General features: G+C 40.5%; 1 protein-coding gene across 2 annotated transcripts in view; it reads right to left on the reverse strand.

The window, feature by feature from the left end:
- Nucleotides 1–20,604, reverse strand: part of Strn (striatin) — a 94,126-nt gene extending 73,522 nt beyond the window's left edge. The window contains exon 1 of one of the 2 annotated variants that reach the window (XM_052186390.1): nt 20,237–20,604. In XM_052186390.1, the coding sequence (XP_052042350.1) occupies nt 20,237–20,467 (231 nt within the window). In that variant the 5' untranslated portion in view covers nt 20,468–20,604. The remainder of the gene's footprint in view (nt 1–20,236) is intronic. The other variant, XM_052186391.1, reaches the window with a different exon arrangement.
- Between the last annotated feature and the right edge of the window lie 286 nt (nt 20,605–20,890).

Consider the following 20,890-nt stretch of genomic DNA (forward strand, 5'->3'; position numbering starts at 1 on the left):
CAGCAAGATTCAGAACAAACTGGAGAGAGAAAAAAGTCAGTTAAGAAAAGAGAGAGCCAGGAATGGTGGTGTATGCTTGTAATTCCAGCATGTGGAAGCTGAGGCAGGAGAATTACCATGCGTTCAAGGCCAGCTGGCTGACACAACAGTACAAGGTTGATCCATGCTTGAGAGAGAGCAAGATCTGCTTAAAAACAAAAGTAGAAGGAAAGAAGGTGGTAGGTGGATTTCTATTTGCTAAATAAAAATTCCAGTATTTATCTGAAAGTTAGTTAAGTACACATCCTGAAGAGATAGTAGAGAAAAGAAACAGATAAGCAGATTAGTCAGTCAGCAAGAGCAAAGAAAGATGCACTTTTAAATATAATTTTATTGCCAGCAAATGTGTCAACAAGGAAACCCAGTGACACAGGAAAGGGAGAGGGAGGGAAAGAGGGAAGAGGGAGAGGGAGAGGGAGAGGGGAGGAAGGGGTGGGGACTGAAAGAAAAGGGCTCGGTAAACAGGTCTGCATACAAATGAAGAGAATACAGGAGGTATTTTAACAAGCCTATAAAGTAAGTTGTGAACCTGAATTTCTTTTAAAAGATTAATGGTCTAAGTGCTGAGGCTGGCTCAGTGGTTAAGAGCACTCGCTGTTCTTCCAGAGGACTGGAGTTCAGTTCTGAGTCCCGCATCACATGGCTCACACTCATGTGTTACTTCAGGGCATCAGATGCTGTGGCATTGCTGGCTCCCGCGCCCTCAGCACAATCCTGCATGCAGACACTCACACCTACACACAATTAAAAGTAACACAAGGAAATCTTTAAAAAGGTAAGTTTTTAAAAAGAATTTTACTTTTCTAAAGGAAGAAAAACAAGGTTATCACTCAAAGGAACATATTACAATAATAAATGTTAGAAGATTAAGGATATATACCATTAAAGAGCAGTAATTGAGAAAAGCAGACTATAAGAAACTTTCTGAAAAATATTCAGGTATAGCCAAATGGACCAAGCCTGAACCTTATATCTGATGTTTTCCATTTGCATGTATTTTCATAGATAATAATCAGCCCCCAGTCTGTTTTCTCCAGTTGTAAAATTTCAAAGTCTCCCAAAACCCTAACTGCCCTCAAACTTACTGTGTAGGCTGGGATGAGCTTGAAATTACTGATCCCCTTGACTCTACCTCCCAAGTGCTAGAGTTACAGGCATGTGCCAAATTACCTGCCTCCGCTATTCCTGTTTTAGCATTTTAATTAGACTATCAATCTCTGCTGACTCTTTAAATTTTTATTACATTTTTTCATCTATATGTGTGCATGCATATAAGCATGTGTGTGCCTCTGTTTACCCTGTGGACGTTAAAGACAATATGGAGAAGCTGGGTCTCATCTGGCCCAGAGTCAAGTACCTCTATCTGCTGGGCTTTCTTTTAGCCCTATGCTGATTCATAGGGTGCTGCTGGAGTGGAACTGTGTTTGCTCTTACAACAAACATCTGAAAACATTGTATTTTCCTAAGTAAACCATTAACACAGAATTCACTTCCAACTTTTTCAGTGACTTTCCCAAGTACTGCCTTATGATCTTCTTAATCCTTATACTGATACAAGGCTGCCCAGATAGATGCTAAATATTCAACCACACCATCACATCCTCTGAAATCTAGTCCTGCTACTTAGTTGTAGCAAATTATTTAAGTTTGATAAACTCCCACTTTTATTAGTAAAACAGAGCTAATAGCCCAAACTCACATACTATTATTAAGCTAATCTACACAATGTACACCCATGGGTCTAGAACATCTCAGTGTAACTCATCTATTCATGTCCCCAAATCTGGCTGTAATCTTGAAAAAAAATACAATCTAGATGCCATAATTCCAAATGTTAAGAATTCCTAAATGGTCCAAATTTCAAAATTATAATTTTTTTTTTTTGAGACAAGGTCTCACTATGTAGCCATGGCTGGCCTGGAACTAACTGTGTAGAAAAGGCTAGCCTCAAACTCACACAGATTTTCCTGCCTCTGCCTCCTGAGTACTGGGATTAAAGGCAAGATGATCAGACCAAAAATATGATTATTGAAAAAGTTTAAATTATTTTAAAAATGTTTATCTTTTTATATGGGAGTTTGAGAAATACATAAAATATATCAGAATATTTCACGTTACTTGACTTAATAAATTCAGCAATACATTTTTTGTAAATAAAAGGTGGACAAATGGCAGGAAGGCATAGGAGTTAAGAGCAGATTAGCTGTATTCACACAGAAACAGACTACCAGCCCCGTGAGTGAGTGAGTGAGTGAGTGAGTGAGTGCGTGCGTGAGTGCGTGAGTGAGTGAGTGCGTGAGTGCGTGAGTGCGTGAGTGCGTGAGTGAGTGAGTGAGTGAGTGGTTCCACACACTCTGGTGCTTTCAGTCACCTGCCATATCACAATGGACAAGCGAAGTCTTTTGATTAAAAGAAATACCTACAAGGGCCCTACCTTCAGCTACATAACTGCATACAAAACAAAGCATGAACATGAGTCTTTATCACAGCCAATGGCGACCATATTGTGAAAGAATAAAGGAAAACAATCGTACTCCAACGGCCCGGAAAGAGAGGGGTGAAGGCAGGTGATTTGCATTCAACAAGCCATGTTCAAAATCAAACCTGTTCACTGAACAAATCATGCGGCAAAAACAAATGTAAATGAGTGGAACTAGATTCCTCTCCTCCTGTGCAAAAATCAATCCAGAATGGATTAAAGGATCTACGTAAATCCTGAAGTTCCGAGGCAGCTGGGCAATCACAAGAGAACAACACACAGGCAGAGGAGATACTGAAAACAATGAAGAGAAGAGTAACAAGAACGGACAAATGGGCTGCATGGAATTAAAATGCTGCGAAACAAAGGAAACAAGAGTGAAAATCTGTGCCAGCTGGGGTCTGACAGATGATTCATATGTAGGACAGAGAGCTCAAGAAACTCAAATACCAAAAGGAATAAAAATCTGATTAATAATTAATGAATCAGACAAACACTTCTTTAAAGAAGCACAAATGACCAACAAACAATAAAAATATGTTCACCACCCTTAGGGATCCGGAAACCAAGACTACTGAGGTCCCATCCCACCCCCATCTGAATAACCATCATCAAGAAAACAAAACTGTGCTGGGGAGAAACGGGAGAAACACTCAGACTCCTACAGGTAGGAATATAAGTCAATGTAGAAACTGTGGAAATCAAAGCCATAAACAATCCAACTCTACCACACTCAACCAGAATCAACATACGATGAATCCCTGCATATCTACATTTATCACACCTGACCAAGCAAGTATCCAAGCGTACAACATGAAAGTATTAATCCCTCCCCAACTAGGAAGATTTCTTCCCCTGTTCATTTTCTTTAAACGTGGGTATGTGTGGGTGTGCTTGTGGAGGTCAGAAGACAACCTGCGAGAACCAGTTCGGTCCTTCCCCAAGTGGGCTCCAGGGAACTCAGGTCCTCAGGCTGGGTGGCCGCACTTTACCTACGGAGGCATAGTTACAGTTCTTTTTAAACAGTGTTCGATCAAACATAGGGTCGTGAGACAAGCTTTCCACCTCTGAGCTACATTCCCAGCTCTCTTTCTTACCTAACCTCTTCATTTCCTTTAGGAATTGTGGTTTTCATGATTTCAACTTCCAGAATTACAACGTTAAGAACCTTAACCTCGGGATTGTCATTTTTAGAGTTTTTAAAATTTTAGAAATTTTGATCTTTCCATATTCCAACATTCAGAATTCTAGCAATCAAGATTATGCCTTTTAAATATGGACTGGACCACCTACTTTAAAACATCTCAGAATTACACTTGGGGAAAATATTTGATCCAGACAGCTGTTATCACTTTCATTAATATAGGAAGAAAAACATTTATACAATTATACATGTGCATTATTCAAGAGAAAAAGTGGGAAAATATCTTATATATTGAATAATTATTTATGTACCATACCCAAGGAAACAGGAAAATTTTGATAATCATACACAGATTAAGCAAAGTGGCAGGATATATAAACTCCATGAAACCCAACATTATGTTTTTTCCTACAGAGGAAACAGAAGGTCACCCTCCAAAAATAACAGCAATGACAAAAAAAGAAAAAAAAAAATTCAGCATAAAGTACTTGGTATTTTGTTAGAGCTTCCCTATTCTAAATATGTTCTAAAAGCAAGTCAATATATAAAAGCTTTATAAAAACTTGGAAAACTCAAATTCAAGCAAGGTGGCCCTGGATCTTGAAGCCAATGTTGTAACCGGCTCATTTTACAACTTGATTTTCACGCGCACGAGCTCAGAGGTTTGTGCTTGGTCTCTTCCTCAATCCCTCTCCACTGTGTTTTCTCAGGCAGGGTCTCTCACTGGAGCTGGAGCTGGCTGGCCCAGCTAGACCAGCTGCCTAGCAAGCCTTGTCTCTGCTTCCCCAGCACCGAGATTACAAGTCGAACCAACACACCCAGCTTTTCTGTAGTTTTATCTAATCCATATCCTCATGTTTGCCCAGAAAGTACTTTGTCAACTAAGCCACCCCACAAGCCCACAATCAATCTTTCAAAGCAATAATGAGAATACAAAGGTGGGATTCTGTGAGGAGAGGGTAAAGATGACAAGCCACCGACAGAATGTTCTCCGAGACATGGTTGGGGTCACTGGAGAGCTGTGCACTGGAGAAGCCGCCCTCCAGTTGTCCGCTGAGCTTGCTAAGATCAGCTCAAGCCTTTGCTCTCTTGCCTGCAGCCCAAGTTCACCAACACATCTGCTCATCGATTTCACAGGTTCTACCAAAAGTATCTAGACAGAAGCTACAAAGATTCTGGTCACTGGAATAATGAAACCCCTGTAAGTTTTAAAATGAGTACATAATTTTTTGTAAGTGTGATTATTAAAGCATAATTCTCCAAAATCGGAAACATGGAAGATAAAATAATAAAAATCACTGAAACCTCATCAAATATGGATCAATTTAATTATTCATATCATATATGGTTTGTCCACATTCCTCTATAACTTCTTCATATAATATCATTGCTTAGCAGTAGACACAGCATTTTATTTATAATACTGGCAAGTAGCAAGTGAATATATGAAACCAATTTATGAAAGGACAGAAGTCATTTTTTTTCCTACAAAAATTGGTGTTGAATATCACTTTGGAACTGTCAGATCCAAGTTCAGTGCTTGTTGGAGAAACAAAACAATCCTGGAGGAGTCTGGGATTCTGATTCTGGTTTCCATGCAGCCTAAACAGAGTGTTCAACTTCCCTGAGCAACTCCAGTTCTCTCCTCTGGAAAGAAACAGTAAGGAGTTTAGCTCCATGTTGTTATGAAAGACAGCAGGAGGAAGACAGCTCGATAAGAACTGACTCCAGGACAATGAGTCAATTTTTTTATGATTTCTATTTCTTTGTATTCTGCTCCTATCCTTTACACGATTGGTGGAACACAATTGAACTTATAAAACATTAGTTTGACTAATGTTTTAATTTTTATTGCATCAAAGATGACAAAAACAACCTTATGCCTAACAATTTCTTCATCCTCCAAAACCATGATTGCATTCTCCACTGAGAATGTATTTTAGTCAGGAGCAGAGCTATCGTTCTAATCTCTCCCTTTTGTTTTAATACCACTATTTTTATATTATTATGTAATCTCTGCCCTCACCCCCAACCCCTGCTTTTTAAAAATAGGCTCTTACTCTGTAGTCCTGGCTGACCTAGAATTCACTCTGTAGCCCAGGCTGAACACAGACTTGAAAAGACCTGCCTGCCTCTGCCTGCCTGTGCTGAGATTAAAGACAGGTGCGCACCATTACACCTGGCTAACTCCCACTTTTTAAACTGTATGTATTTATGGACTATTGTGCTATTCAATATACACATGCACTGCATAGTAACGTCATCATTACATATACTATGATAAGTGCTGGAGGTAATTTTTTGAGGTAGAAGAAAACCTTGCTAAAGCCTAAGGAGCCGAGAATGGTCCCTGCTCTTCCTGCCACACTCCAAGTCTTACGTCCTGCGTGCATTAACAGATGCTCAATATCAATTGATACTGATACCTCTATCAATTGAACAGAGTTAGAAGAAGCAATTAAAGAGGGTAAGGTAGCATTCTAAGCGCTAATGACAAAGTACTTAAAGTAGACATGGCTTATATATAAAAGAAAGGTCACAGTACTCCAGCTTAAAAATAGTAGTCTAATAAGTTGGAAATGTTAACAGACTTATTATGGAGAGATTTGAAATAAATATTAGACAAAAAATAATAAAGAATATTTAAATCAATCAATTTTTAACTAGTATTTTGCTGCTTAAGAGGCAGGAGAGCATAGAACATATCCACCAGAGGAAAAGCTAAAAACAAAAACTTAGGAAGTCCCTTGCTTCAACCACAGGACATGAATTGCTAAGGACAGGAGTGCTAGGAATGAAAGAGCTGAAGGGGTTTGCAATGCCATAGAAAGAACAACAATATCAACCAACCAGAGCTCCCAGGGTCTAAACTGCCAACCAAGGAGTACACATGGAGAGACCCATGGCTCCAGCCATATATGTAGCAGAAGATAAGAGGCCCTTGGTCCTGATGCCCCAGAGTAGAGGAATTCGAGGAGGGTGGGGAGGCAGGAGTGGGTATGTGGGGCACATCCTCATAGAGGCAGGAGAAGAGGGATGGGATAGGGGGTTTTTGAGGAGGAAATCAGGAAAGGGAATAACATTTGAAATGTAAACAAAATATCCAAAAAAAATGACTAAAAAAAAATCTAACTACCACAACGTACAACGAACATATACCATGCACATGAATAAGTAAACAGTTTTATAAATTGCTACTATATTTTTAATGCTTTATGTTGATCAATTACCACTAAATGTATGTTGGAATATAATGTAATAGATACCTTGGAAATGAAGTCTTACCCAGAAATGTACTTAATACAAAGTCAATGGTGAAAAATTTTTCCCTAAAAGTACATCATATTCACAGATGAATTTGTTTGATTGTTAACATTATTTGTATTATTTCTTTATCACAGTGAAAATTACTGGAGATACAGTAACCACATGTCATTCACAGTGCCTGTAAGATAGCCCTGCATATAATAGATGGGCTGTCATGATAAGTGATTTTGTAAATAAACAAAATGCAAATGCAACATAAAGTGCAAAGAAGCAAAACAAAACCAACCAAACAAAAAGACCTGCAAAGTATTCACATGCCAAGGCATGACTGAGAGAGTAGAAGAAAGCCAAAGATTGAATGAACTGAACCAAGACTAAGGGGCTGGGTAAGAAAATGAGAGTCAGCCAGCTTTGGAAAAATGATTTCAGAAGAGAAGATCAAATTTCAAGTAACAGGTCATCCCTGACATTTGCAAAAGCTGCACATGTCAGGTTTCAACTGAAAAAAAGCATCTGTGAAGCTAGAGATGCAATGGTGTAGATATTCTGAGAGAAGGAATCAGCTACAGTAGCAGCTCTTAAACCAGTGTGGGGGGTGCACAATGAGCAGTTCAGCTTCATAGAGAGAAATATAAACAGAAGCACAGGACTGAGAAACAGTAGCCTGGGAAAGAGAACAAAGGAAGTGAGAGAAATGGTACAAGAGAACACCAGAAGATACCTGAAGGCAGTAAATGTGGTCTGTTGGGAGAATTTTAGACAAACAAGCAGAACGCTGACACCAACAGCAGAGCTGAGAGGGGTCTCCATCCTTGTTAAGGGTTGGCTGGTTTTTAAATGGGGGAAAGTTAAAATAGCATAACCTAAGAGGCCAGGAAGAAAAAGTACAAAACGTACTTTTTGAACTTTAAAAATTCTACAGTGCCACATTTTTCTCTTTTGGAATGAGGCGTCTCACCATGTTATCCTGGAGTCAAGAGAGCCTCGTGTCTCAGCATCCCCTGTAACTAGACTACACGGTACACACAAAAGCCTGGCCCGGTGGCTCATTCCCTGTGAGGCTTCAGCAACCTGGGTTTTTCCTTAGTCCTGTGTGCTTTATTTAGTCTCACTGACTTGCGTGGCATGCACATTTCTAATGAAAAAAGCAGGCTCAGACTTAGATTCATTCCACTTTAGGACAATTGACAAATTTCTAGTATTTACCTAAAGGCTCAGAGTACAAAAAAAAAAAAGATTAAATACTGCAATCTATTAGTAAGTAATATAGAAACAAAATTAGAAAAGTATACATCAAGTAAAGATTCCTACATGTTTGTTTTCTAGAGTGTGTGGGAGCTGAGTTGATCTTACTACACAGCCCAGGATAGCTTTACACAAATGAACCCTCCTCTATTAACATCCTCAGTCATAAGAGCCAGAAAGTCCTCACTAGCCTTAGATACTTTTATTTAAAATCAGACCACTGAGAAACAAAATATGCAGCTAACTATTTAGAAAGAATAAGCATGGAAAATTTGAGGGTGTGGCCTTTTAACAAAAGAGAAGAGAAACATGCTACAGGACTCTGTAGATCATAAAGATGTCTTAGGACATGAGGCCAAAGGCGTCTCCTGGTAGTCAGAGTTCAATGTATAAGAGGGAGTTGTGGGGAACAATCCTTATTCACAACTACGACAAACAAAATCACCCTTTTGAAGCCATTCACGGCAGCAGCATCCAGCAGCAATGATGAAGTCAGAGGCATCGTGGAATGAGCCCTGTCAGCCTGCTCTGGCAGGGCAGGGTCCCGTGCTCCACACGACAAGAAGGCACGCAGGCCTGCTTCAAACGGTTCTTCTGATAAAAATCACAAGGTAGAACTACTCAGGAGCAAAAGGAACAGACAAAATATTTGCCTAATAACAGTGTGTATGCTGTATATTTTACTGCAATCACGGAAAACATAACTATCACAGATGTCTGAGACACATGACCTGCTTTTAAGAATAAAATTTTGATGGGATCCAGAATAAAAATGTTTGTGTTGATCCATATTCAATCCTACTGTAACCTAATATGCAATTCATCCAATTAAGAATAACTTATTAGAGTCAGGTAGAGGTGGCTCACACCTTTAATCTGCACTTGGGGGGCAAAGGCAAATGGGTTTCTGAGTTCAAGGTCTTCCTGGTCTACAGAGTGGGTTCTCAGATGGCCAGGGCTACAGAGAAACACTGTCTCAAAGCAAAACAAAGAAGAAAAGGATTAAGAAAAAGAAAAAAGAAAGATGGAGAAGAGAGAAGGAAGAGAATTTGTTGAGCAACTATTACGTGCCAGTCATTCTTCCAGACCTTCAAAAATAAAAACCTCTGTAACTCAAAGTCTAGTGAAGGAACAACTAAACAGAGTATAAGCTAAGACAGTATGATAGGTATTCCTCCACAAATCTCTGCTAACCAACTTTATAGATTAACGACAGTTTTTTCTTGTTTGGTAAAACACTGTCCAAAGCCTAGAGCATGTTAAGTAGTCACAGAAATAGCCATTCTTACAGTTCTTCCATACACTTTGATTTCTACAGTACACTTATCAACCGGACTGGGCCTGGTGGTGCACACCTTTAATCCCTGCACTCTAGAGACAGAAGCAGGCAGATCTCTTGAGTTCAAGGCCAGCCCTGTCAACAAGAACAAGTTCCAGAACAGCAAGGGCTACAGTGAAACCCTGTCTCAAAAAAACAAAACAACAACAACAAAAGTCAACTGGTTTTCCTGTCAAAAACGTTTATGTGTTATGATTTAACTGAGCTTAACGGGATGATTTAGGAAGGGGAAGGGACAGGAAGAAGGAAGAAGGAAGAAGGCAGGGGTGGATAGAAGGATAAGAGGATTCTGGGAAGGCAGGAAAGGAAGAACCACTGAAAATAATGTTATCATAACAGATGTGGGAGAAACAACTGTGTTAACACCAGGGAAAGGGCCACAAAAATCCCGAGATATTTTCATTCAGTGTGCTTTACTGAAGAAAAACCAAAACCAAAAATCATAAACAGTATAATCCGTGGCTTATTCAGGAATGGCAACACAGAACTGTAATTGGTATTTTTTTTAACATTTTATTTATTTACTATTTTTATGTATGTTTTTTTTGCCTGCAATATGTCTACGCACCACATGCATGCAGTGCCCTTAGAGGCCAGATTTCCTGTAACTAGAGTTACAGATGGTTGTAAGCCACCATGTAAGCACCATGTCCTCTAGCAGAGTAGCCAGTGCTCTTAAGCACGGAGCTGCCTCTCCAGCCCCTTCAGCTGGTATTCTTTAGAAGTGAAGGATGAGTAGGCCTGGCCTTATATTGACAAGTAACTATGCAAATATATTTGAACTTAAAATTCTAAGGATATTGTGTTGGACATCTTTTCTAGCAACATAATTATCCACCAGTCTGGGCCATATTAAATGCTTCTGGTGTATATGCATTCTCAAAGTGCACAATACTCTTTGTGTGTAGAAGCCAAACAGGTTTTCCAGAGAATGTAACTGAATCTTGATGATGATCAGAATTTAGAAGGCAAAACATTTCTATACACTAACCAAGAAGTATGAAAGAAAATGAAAATTATCAAAATATTTCCTCCTACTTCCTATGCCCAGAACCATCATTAACCTTTTTCTCATGGCATAATAACATTTACCCTTTCTCAATTTTTTTTTACCTGTTTATTGGGGAACGATTAATATCTTTTACATAGAGTTTTATAATATTAAAATAAATTGTTAGTGTAAAATACTGAGCAATTTATCTGATACATGGTACTCAATAAATAACCCTTTACTGCTTATGGAGGGTGGTGAAGACAGCAAGCAAAGCAGCGCACTTACTGAGAGGAGGATGCCCTCCTGACTAACCCTATTCTTTCAAGTTCATTAACTGTGCTGACCCAGATCTCCAGGCTCCTCCTTGTTCCCTCCTCTTAGCCTTATAGGAATCCACATTCCTTAGCAGCAGGTTTGGGTTGTGCCTATAATTTAAGTTCCTTTGCTCACTGTACAACCTTCTCATTTAGGAAGCATAAGCAAAACAAATAAAAAAATGAAAACAATTCACCCAGTGCTGTACTTTTCCACCAGTGAGACTGGTATCACCTTGTGGAATCTGACGTCAGGTCTGCTGCTCCAAAGCAAGATACACTGTACTGGGTCCAATTTCTATCACATACAGATAGATGAGTGCTAATGGAGCCTGTGTGATCATGATCGGTGGTGAGACATTCCCTGGGGCCCTTCCTTGGAAAGGATCTCTCCGGTGTATTTATGCCAAGAACAAAGTTGCCACACCCACAATACCTACTCCATCAAACCTCCTCAGCACTTCCCAGGCGTCACCTTCCTCCTCCTACCTAGGCCCTAGCTCTCCTTCCCACTTCACTTCCAAACAAAGTGCTCCTTTCCATAAGGCCTTCAGTTTACTATGCAACAAAAGTCCTTCTAAGCACATCACTATTTTCTTCTGTCTATCATCTTGTTTGGATAATGTTATGTAATGAAAGTTAAACCTTAACTTTCTGCATAACAGCAAATACACAGCTGACATATTTATCATTCTGTCCTCATACAGCACACATAAAATTAGCAAAAAAAAACCCCTAATAAGCAAAACATTATACAAAATTCAATGTCAGATCGATATATTCAAACTATACAAAATGACATATAGTTATGTAATCTAATTAATGTATCTAACTAAACTTAGAAAAAATCCAAAGGCTCCAAATTTGAAAATTTTTAAAGAAAACGAAAGTTTGATTTCAACATTCTCTACACACACATACACACAACAGTGTTAGTTTCATCTCCAACACTGCATATATAACCAGGTATGAGAGTTCATGCCTGTTATCCCAGCACACAGGAGGATCAGAAGTTAAAGGTCATTCTGCACTACAGAGAGTTTTCAAGATCAGCCTGAGCCACATGGGGTGGAGTGAGCTCTAGATAATATAAATACTTCTGGGGAATACAAATTGTTTAAAGACTTATTTTGAGACCCTAACAATGTAAGTTATTCTGCATATCATTAACTCTTCAACTTGAAGGAAAAAAACTTTTTCAAGTGATGAGAATTTATATTTTAATAGCTATTCAAAACATGTATAATCATAAATCTTATGATTTATCAGGTTCATTGAAACCAGAAGCAACTACACAGAGAAATCAATAAAATAAGAGTCTTTGGTAAAGCAAACAGGCCCTGGATTCAGGACTAAGACTCAGTTCAAACTAAGTCTATACCAATATTCTAAATTTCCTTAAAGGACAAAAGAATGGGACAGAAAATAAGTAGAAATGCAGGGTTGGAAAAGATGCTCTAGAACTCTACAATTATAAATGCTTAAATAAAACATGCAGAATAGTATCCTAACATCCTCTAAGACTTACAAAGCTGAGTAGTTTTCCTCCTGCCTGCCAGGACTCCATATTTCTCTATCCCTTTTCCATCTTCTTCCTCATCTGCCCAGTCTTCCTCTATGGCCAGTGCATACAAGCTTAGCGCCACCTACCCCTGCTTCCTCTAGCCTATTCATCAGCATCAATACCTCATTTGTAGTTCTCAAACCATACAGGGCAAAGACAGCACAGCAGCTACTATGACAACCGAATCATTGTTTAAATGATGATGACAACAGTTTATGTTGGCTTCTAAAACATGCTAAATAGACAATATAAACTAATGCATTCTGTCCAGAAATATCTCACCCAAGTAGAGCTAACTGATGAGACCATCCATATACACCATCAATATTATATACTTCATTTTTATCATGGAGAAAATGCATAGATGCATACTTCAGTGTCCAAGTTAGAAGCTAGCAGTTGGTTCTCCCTTTACACCATGTGGTTCCAGCAATCGTATTCGGGTTGGCAGGCTTGGAAGCATACTTTACAGGGAAGCCATCTCACTAGTACATACTTCCTACTTCTTAAACCTTTTAACTACCCAGCTTGATCCGTGTATCATCACCAACAGTTTATAAATAAAAGAGAAGCCTATAAAACCTGAAGGTCTTAAGTGAGAGGGGCTGTCTGGCTCTAAGGCCCACATCTTGCACTGCCAAGTTATGACGGTTAAAGGCTGGGTCATCATTTGGAGAGGCAACCCAGGTAAGAATCTCCAAGGATCCCAAGGGCAAGGATCCCAATGGCCTAAAACTGAAACTTGAACACCATTAGCAGATTTCATAAATCAAACAGCATAGCTCTATCAAGTAGCAAAGGGAAATCTATCTATCCAGATTATTTGCTCTCTGAGACACTTCTCAAAGACCCCAAAGCAAAGAGTTTCTTGTTTTAAAATCTGCCTAAAGGACAACTACTTTGGAGGAAAACTGGATCTTCCCTGCTTCTAGAATTCAAAGTCAAGAGAATAGAGAAATGCAGGTGATACTGCACAGGCCAGTGCTCAGGAGATGGAGGCGGCACTCTGAAGCAGACCGGACTACAGAGCAAGATCCTATAGAAAGAAAAGCCAAGACAACAGAACAAGAAAGCTTAGGATTAAACAGACATATCTCTTGATACAAGGGAGTGCTCTGAGTATGACTTTTTTTCCCAAGATACATATTGAGACATTCTTCTTAGATTGTGAAACTAAAACCAGAGAATTCAGCAACTTTTTCTATGGCTAAAAATTCTGGACAAAATATTGCAACTTTCTTTAAAACAACACAAAATTGACAGGATAGCAAAAAATTATCTGGTCCAAATTAGAGAGACTGTCAGAACCCAGTGAGGTCAGGAAACAAGAGTGTTCTTATACAGTCCCAGAAAAACAGATCTGTGTGTCAGCTTGAATAGGCTGACAGAAACCAAATGGCAAAAAACAAAAACCCAGCCCATGCAGACTGGATGTCTTACGGTGACATACTTCACACTTAGATAGGACACTAACAGGTTTATAATCACCAGGCAAAGACAGTGAGTGTATCTGTTCTTAAATATATTTGTAACCCAGTTCTCATCAGACGAGTGGTCCGAATGCCTCAAGCAATGACTTTTGTTAAAAATAGTGCTGGACTAATAATGCCTCCAATTACAAGTGGTCTATAAAAAAGTACAGAACCTTTGAAAACTGGGAATAATCTCATACTTTTCCCAGGACAGTGAGCATACACTGAGATAAGGAACAAGTCACTGTGAGCACGGAGCAACAGGAACAGTCCACTCAAACCAAAGACTTGTGGAGACACCAAGCTAACAGAGACACACGTGGGGTTAAAAAGGACATCCTGGAAATATATGCAAAGAACAAGACACCATCAAAGAACAAACAAGACCCAGTCTATAAAAGGAATCAAATGACCCAAGCGAAAACTCGCTGTATAACCACAACAGACTGAAATGCGCTGAAGAGTGAAATGATGGACTGAAAGAAAAAAATTAGAATACATCAGCCAGAATAAAACTGGAGAAATATAAAGACAATAAGTGAGGAGAAGGAAGGAGGAGAGTGCACAAACACTCGGAAACTCAAGAGGGTGAGAAAGCGCAGCCAGGGGTCTCTCTAAAGACATTACAGTCAGATACTCTGTAAGACAATGAGATGCAGAGCATATCAAAATACAAAGTGCACAGAGACCCATACTCCCAAAAATTAATGAAAGACAAAATATGAAAGGCAGAGGGAAAATGTAAATGTATCCAACAAGGCAGAAGCAACAAAAAAACATTAAAGTCTCTAAAATGTTTTTAGATAAAAAGAAAAACAGTATCAGTATGACTGATTACTTCAGAAGGTTTTAAGAATTCTTAACAGAGACACTGCAGCTGAGTTCAGCTTAGTGGGAGAGGGTGTGCTCAGCATATGACAAGCCCCAGGCTGAATCTACAGGAAGAGGACAAAAGAGGAGGAGGGAGAGGGGGCAGAGGAGGGAAAGAATCTGAAAAGACTTAAAAAAAAAGAAAAGCCTGTCAAAATATCTGGAGACAGAAGTGACAGGGCTTATACAAAACCTACTTCATTCTTGGTCATTTAACCTCTCTTGTTACTTAAAAAGTTTGGAGTTACTTCCAAAGTTCATTCCACCTCAAAGATTACTCTGTCATTATATATTTCAGTCAGTAGGAGGTGATTCAAATGATAATAGACTACTGCCAAAAATAAAATGCTAGCTATCATCAAAAAGAACAATGGAAATTAACAGAAATTATATCTCACATTCTATAAAAAGCCATCCATATACTAAATGCCAACACAGGTTGAAAACTGCCAAACTTTATATACAGTGTGTGTGTGTGTGTGTGTGTGTGTGAGAGAGAGAGAGAGAGAGAGAGAGAGAGAGAGAGACAGAGAGAGAGAGACAGAGAGACAGAGACAGAATAGAAAAAAACTAAGCATTTACCTTCAATTTTTGTTACATATTAGAAACACAAAAAAATTCTAAAAAATGCTCAAAAACTGCTAATTCTAGAGCATAATTTCTATGATTCTGAGTCAACTGGTCCAGATGAGGCCCAAGGAACAGATTATTCTAAGATTGCCATTGAGGTGAAGAAACAATGAACTCAAATGACAAAAGAATATGTTTTTAAAAGAGTAAAAAAACCCTGTAACCTTTCCAAAAATATAATTAAAGATTATGAAATTATCAAGAATATGAATAGAATTCAAAAACCTATTCACAAAACGATCTAATGAAGGTTCATTTGTTCCAAATTTAAAGTAGTTTAAAGAAAAAGATAAATCAGTTCGTTTTATAAAATGGTTACAAATGGCCACAATTTGTTATCGAAGATGTGATGCAAAGGTAAGTGATTGTATTCACTGAAGTTTAGCTGCTGCTACCATCACTCCTGTCCAAAGGCTTTGGTGCCTGCACTGACCCTGCATGTCCCTCTCTGCATGGTCTCAGAAAGGCGCCATTGTGGTCTGCTCTAAGATGAGTTTATGACTGAGGATTAGCATTTTCTCAGAGGCAATAAACAGGAGAACAAGTGACATCCTGTATTTGCTGCTATTCATTCAGCACTTGATTTACACACCAGCCACCTACTAGACTTGAAAATAATCTCAATTCTCACAAGGTAATTTAAGGCTCTGAAAGGTCATATTTTTGGAAAATATGTTTTATAGACAGGAAATATAATAGTAAGTTTAGAGTATAGATTGATTAGTAGTTCTATGCCATTGTTGCATTTTGTGATATGGGAAATAATTACCATAATTAACAAAAGGTAATCACTTTTAAAGTTCTTAAATTTTTTTCCTTACATGCTCAGTAGATCTCACCCATCCTTCACAGGTGTTCAGGTGCAATATGCTCAACTGTTTTCTGCCCCCTTTCCTCACATCTCACAACCTACCCAGGGCACACTGGCTCCTCAGTTATCTTCCTGTGTTCAGAACCTGGTATATTTTGATGATACATCAACAAAACACATATGCAAAAAAACATCACCACCATCTCTCATTCTCAACTCAGGCCTCAATTACTTAAAACAGACTCCTAAACATTCTCCCTGCTTCTTCTACCTACCTCCTGGGGCATATTCTCAATTCCTGCCAAGGGTTCATTTTAAAGATGCGCCTTTTATCAATACATTCCAATGGTTGCCCAATCCACTGAGTGAAGCCCAGTGGTGGTTGTTTTCTTGGTACTGGGGGTTGAACCTAGAAGCCATGCACACTCTGGGTAAACCTGTGGTCTCAGTTCTCTTTTCACTTTGTATTTGAAGCTAGCCCCACTAATATTCCATGGTATCCTTGAATTCCCTCTGTAACCCAGACCAGCCTTGAACTTGTGATGTCTCTCTCCCTATGTCTGCCAAGTAGCAGAAATTAAAGGCCTGTGCCACCAGACAGCCAAAATTCAGTCTTTACAGGAAGCAGGATCCAGTATCTTCCTCTGGCATCATTTCTTCCACTCCACCTCCACACTTGCCTCATTGTTGTCCTGGTGATATTCCAAGCATCCTCCCCTCTCCTGGCTGTTTTAACTCTTTCTGGACCTCAGGTACAGCCCTGGAAGGTTTCCACTCAATAACTCTCCATCTGCGATGACTTCCTTCCCATCCCTTTACTTTACCAGAACATGCAATACTTTGAAATGTAGCAGGTATCCATTACTGTTTATCTGACCCTATCATTTAAATTTCACAAGATAAGATCTTATACCTTCTCCATGCCTAAAACAGGAACTGGCATGAAGAATATACTTGAAAAATATTTGCTAAATGAGATACAAATCATTAGTGCCAAAATCTAGATTCATAAACACTCCAGCCAGAGCCTGCATAGCACACGTCCTCTACTAATAGATCTAAATAATCCTACCACTCCCAGGTAGACAGAACCAAAGCCTCTTCCACTTCCACACACCACATCATCATCAAAACCGAGGGCTACTTTATTTTATTTACATGTTTGCTTTTCTGTAAGTAACTTTCAAATGACTAAGCCTCAAGTTCTGATTACTTCATAACTCTCCACATTTGCTGCTGAATCTTCTTATGCTGTTCTAAGACAGTCAATCTCTCAAGTGAGTCTGAGTCTCCCACCTACCGCCATACTGATTAGGACACAAGTTTCTTTGGGGTCTCCAGCACCATGGGGTCTCACACATGGAAAAAAAACTCTCAAATATTATTAGTATTCTTTCAAATCCTTTCTCAAACACAAAACTCAGTAATACCTTGATATTCTCTATTCCCTCATGAATCACCAATTCTCATGGTTGTTGGGAGGGGAGGGGGGGGCCCGGGAATGATCTATTAACTAACATGGGAAAAGAGGAAAAAAGAAATTAAAAAAAATGTTTTGATACGCTGTGACTCCTTTCTCATTCCCATTATCTAAAGGAGGGAGGAAATGACACAGCTGCCCAGACGATGAGAACTTGGGCTGCCTTTCACAACCCAGCCCTGACAACTTGAAAGAGCAGGATTGACAGGTTCCTGCAGGGACAAATGAGACTGAACCTTAAAGGCACTTCTGTTGACTTTGGTGTTAATGGCTTCAGAAGAGATTTAAAAATTAAAAGGACACAGGCATGTGTCATCACAACTCATTTAACTCTTTTACTTTATACTGTTTTTTCCCCCCTAGGAAAAGCCCAATGGCACAGAAAGGAAGAATCAAATTTAATGTTCATCTAAAGTACATGATTTTTAAAAATTTTAATTCTGTTAATGATAAAGAAACCATACATTACTGTAAACCCTGCAATAATGATATTTATTATATTTATAAAATATTCTATGATTTTTTTAACTTTCTCTGGAAGATAAATCAAAAGATGCTGTTAAAAAAAAATAAGTTGCGTCCTTAACATAAACAACAATGTGAAACTTACCTGAAGTTAATTTGGATGTGTGTATAAAAATTAAAAACTAATTAAGTTTACACATAAATTGTAAAACTTAAGCCTCAGAGAATAGAATGAATAAACACAGGCTAGTCTGTAAATCCCCATACGCCTACACATAGGAAGGCAAACTTGTTTTATTGCTTGTTTTTACCAGATTAGTGTCATTTGTTTTACATTCCATAAACTATAAAATATGCTAAAATTTAAATGGAAACGAACAGAAATCATTCCCAGCAACCGTGCATGAGGGTTAGCTCTTATTCAATAGTTCCTTAGATCTGAACTCAGTCAGCTGATTTACGGAATGCGCTGAAGTAAAGAAAGGTGAATGTCTAAGCATCAGACTTTGTGTGTACTTTCAAGTCACTTGGCTGGGTACAAGATCAGTCATCACAAAAAGACTTACAAATACCAAACAGACTTATACTGTATGGAAAAGTTAACAAGGAACACAAACCCTGTAACTGCAGAGACAGCTACATGAAGAACCACATAGGCCACTACCCTACTTCATTCAACTGCCCGTACCCACCTCCCAAAGGTTTACTACACTCCTGGATTCTCATCTTTCCTCAGAGAGACAACTATAGGCTATTTCACACGGCTATATCCCTGACTGTTCGCCTTCTGATCAGAACAGAAGCTCCACGAGGGAGCAGCAGCCAGTTGGAGTCTGGATACACAGGCAGGCATTCAAATAGCCCTGAGCATGTGCTGAATAAGGAAAGGATGAAACTGGCGCCCAGAGAGGTCACAGAATTTCCTCAAGGTCGCAGAGCGGGACGTAGGCACAGCTTTATGGTAGACGTATATACTGTATCCTTGCCCATTTGCCTCTTCTGTGGCCTCATGAATCTCACCAAAGCAGTATGCTTCTGCAAAGGAGACTCTTCATGTTTCTCTTATTTTTTGTGCGCCCCCCCCCCAAAAGAACCAAAAAAGGAACACACTTAAGTGCTTCACAAACAAACTAAAACTGTACTCAAATTTCATAAGCATACAGGCTTAGCCCATAAAACAGAGAGGCACAATTCACAACTCTTTGAGCTCCTCTGGAAATTAGTGTATGTGTTGGAAGTTGTATAAACAGTCACAGTAAACCTACTTACCAACTCAGAATGACCAGTGAAGTATCAACCTTTCATGCCTCTCTGGCCCACAACTGATCCTCTCAGATAGGCATGCTTTATCTCGCAGGTTATGCAAGGGGGTGGCATAGTACTGAAGCCCCTTTAGTTCCTTTTAAGCACTGAACATAAAAAAATCAACTCTTAGGAAGTTTTAGATTCTGTGAGAAGGTGTCCTGCCTCTGCCCATTTTCTGACTCCCACCAGTCAGGTCCTTCACTGAAACCTATGAATCTAAATCAAATGACAATGTGGGATGGGGTGAAAGGGCAGAAAGGGAAACATCTTCAGACATAAAACTGGAGCTGATACTGCTAGTAACACTCTAGCCCTAAGTCAGTTTCTCACTGAAAGCCAAGGCCTCACTGATACAACAACTTGGTCACCTTCCTTGCAGAGTGAGCGGTAGTCAACTGCCAAAACCTTTTGCGGGCAATGTCTCTAGACCTAGGGTGCGTCAGGTTGAGCCAGGATAATTTGCTCTTAGTCTCTCAAAACTACTGTCAACCCAATCAGTAAACCGAAATGGACAAACAACCCAAGATGTGGCATGGCAAACAGTGGGAATAAGCACGGGTGTTGAGAGTGGAAAATAGCCGACTAAAAGGCGCCAGGAGGGTAAATGGATCAGAAGGAGTGGGAAAACAGGCTCAAGGAAGTGGGGTCAGCAAAAGTCAAAGGTGACTGGAGGAAAGGGGATGAGATTCTGGAAGTGATGGGCGCGAGGCAAGGGGGAGGGGACGCTAGAGGGCTGGGGGAGGGGGCGAAGGGTCCGGGGCGGGGCAGAAGAGAGAGAAGAGGCGGGATGAAGACCGCCAGGCCGGGAGGGTCTTTACCTGCAGCTCCGCCCGCTCCACCTCCCACTGGGCTCTCTCCACCTCGAAGCGGGCCCATTCGTGCTGCAGGAAGTGCAAGATCCCTGGGAGGCTGTACTGAGCTCGGGCCGCCCCCGCCGCAGCCGCCCCGTCTCCGGCCGCTGCAGCCTCCGCCAGAGGCCCGAGCCCCTTAGCACCGCCAGCTCCCGGGTGGTTGTTGAAGAAGACGCCGGGCCCCGCCTGCTCGTCCATGGCGGCCGCACGAACCCCGGGGAGCTCTGCCTAGGCGCCGAGCAGCGGCGGCAAACTGCAGCGGCCGGCTCTGCCTCCTCCCTCCGCCGCTCCCCGCCCACACCCCAGTCAGCAGGGAGCAGCCGCCCGGGCGCGGGGGCCGGGCGAGCCCATGACGGGCCGGGAAGTGGGTCAACTGCGGCCCGCGGGGCTTGCCGGGAAATGTAGTCCCAGGGCGTGGCAAACCCAGCTCGCCTGTAGGCCTGCGCCTCCGAGAGGCGGGACCGAAGCCACGCCTTTCCCTCGCCACGCCCTCCCCTGAGGGCTGCGCGAGTTTCCTCTTGGGCTTCTCCGCCAGTTGCTGCCTCTCTCGGGTCATGCCGCCTCAGGCTCCCTTCATGCGGAAGTTCGCGAGCGGCGCTCCCTATTGCATACTCACGCGGA

This window comes from Apodemus sylvaticus, chromosome 6 (genome assembly GCF_947179515.1).
Source record: "Apodemus sylvaticus chromosome 6, mApoSyl1.1, whole genome shotgun sequence".
Lineage (NCBI taxonomy): Eukaryota > Metazoa > Chordata > Mammalia > Rodentia > Muridae > Apodemus > Apodemus sylvaticus.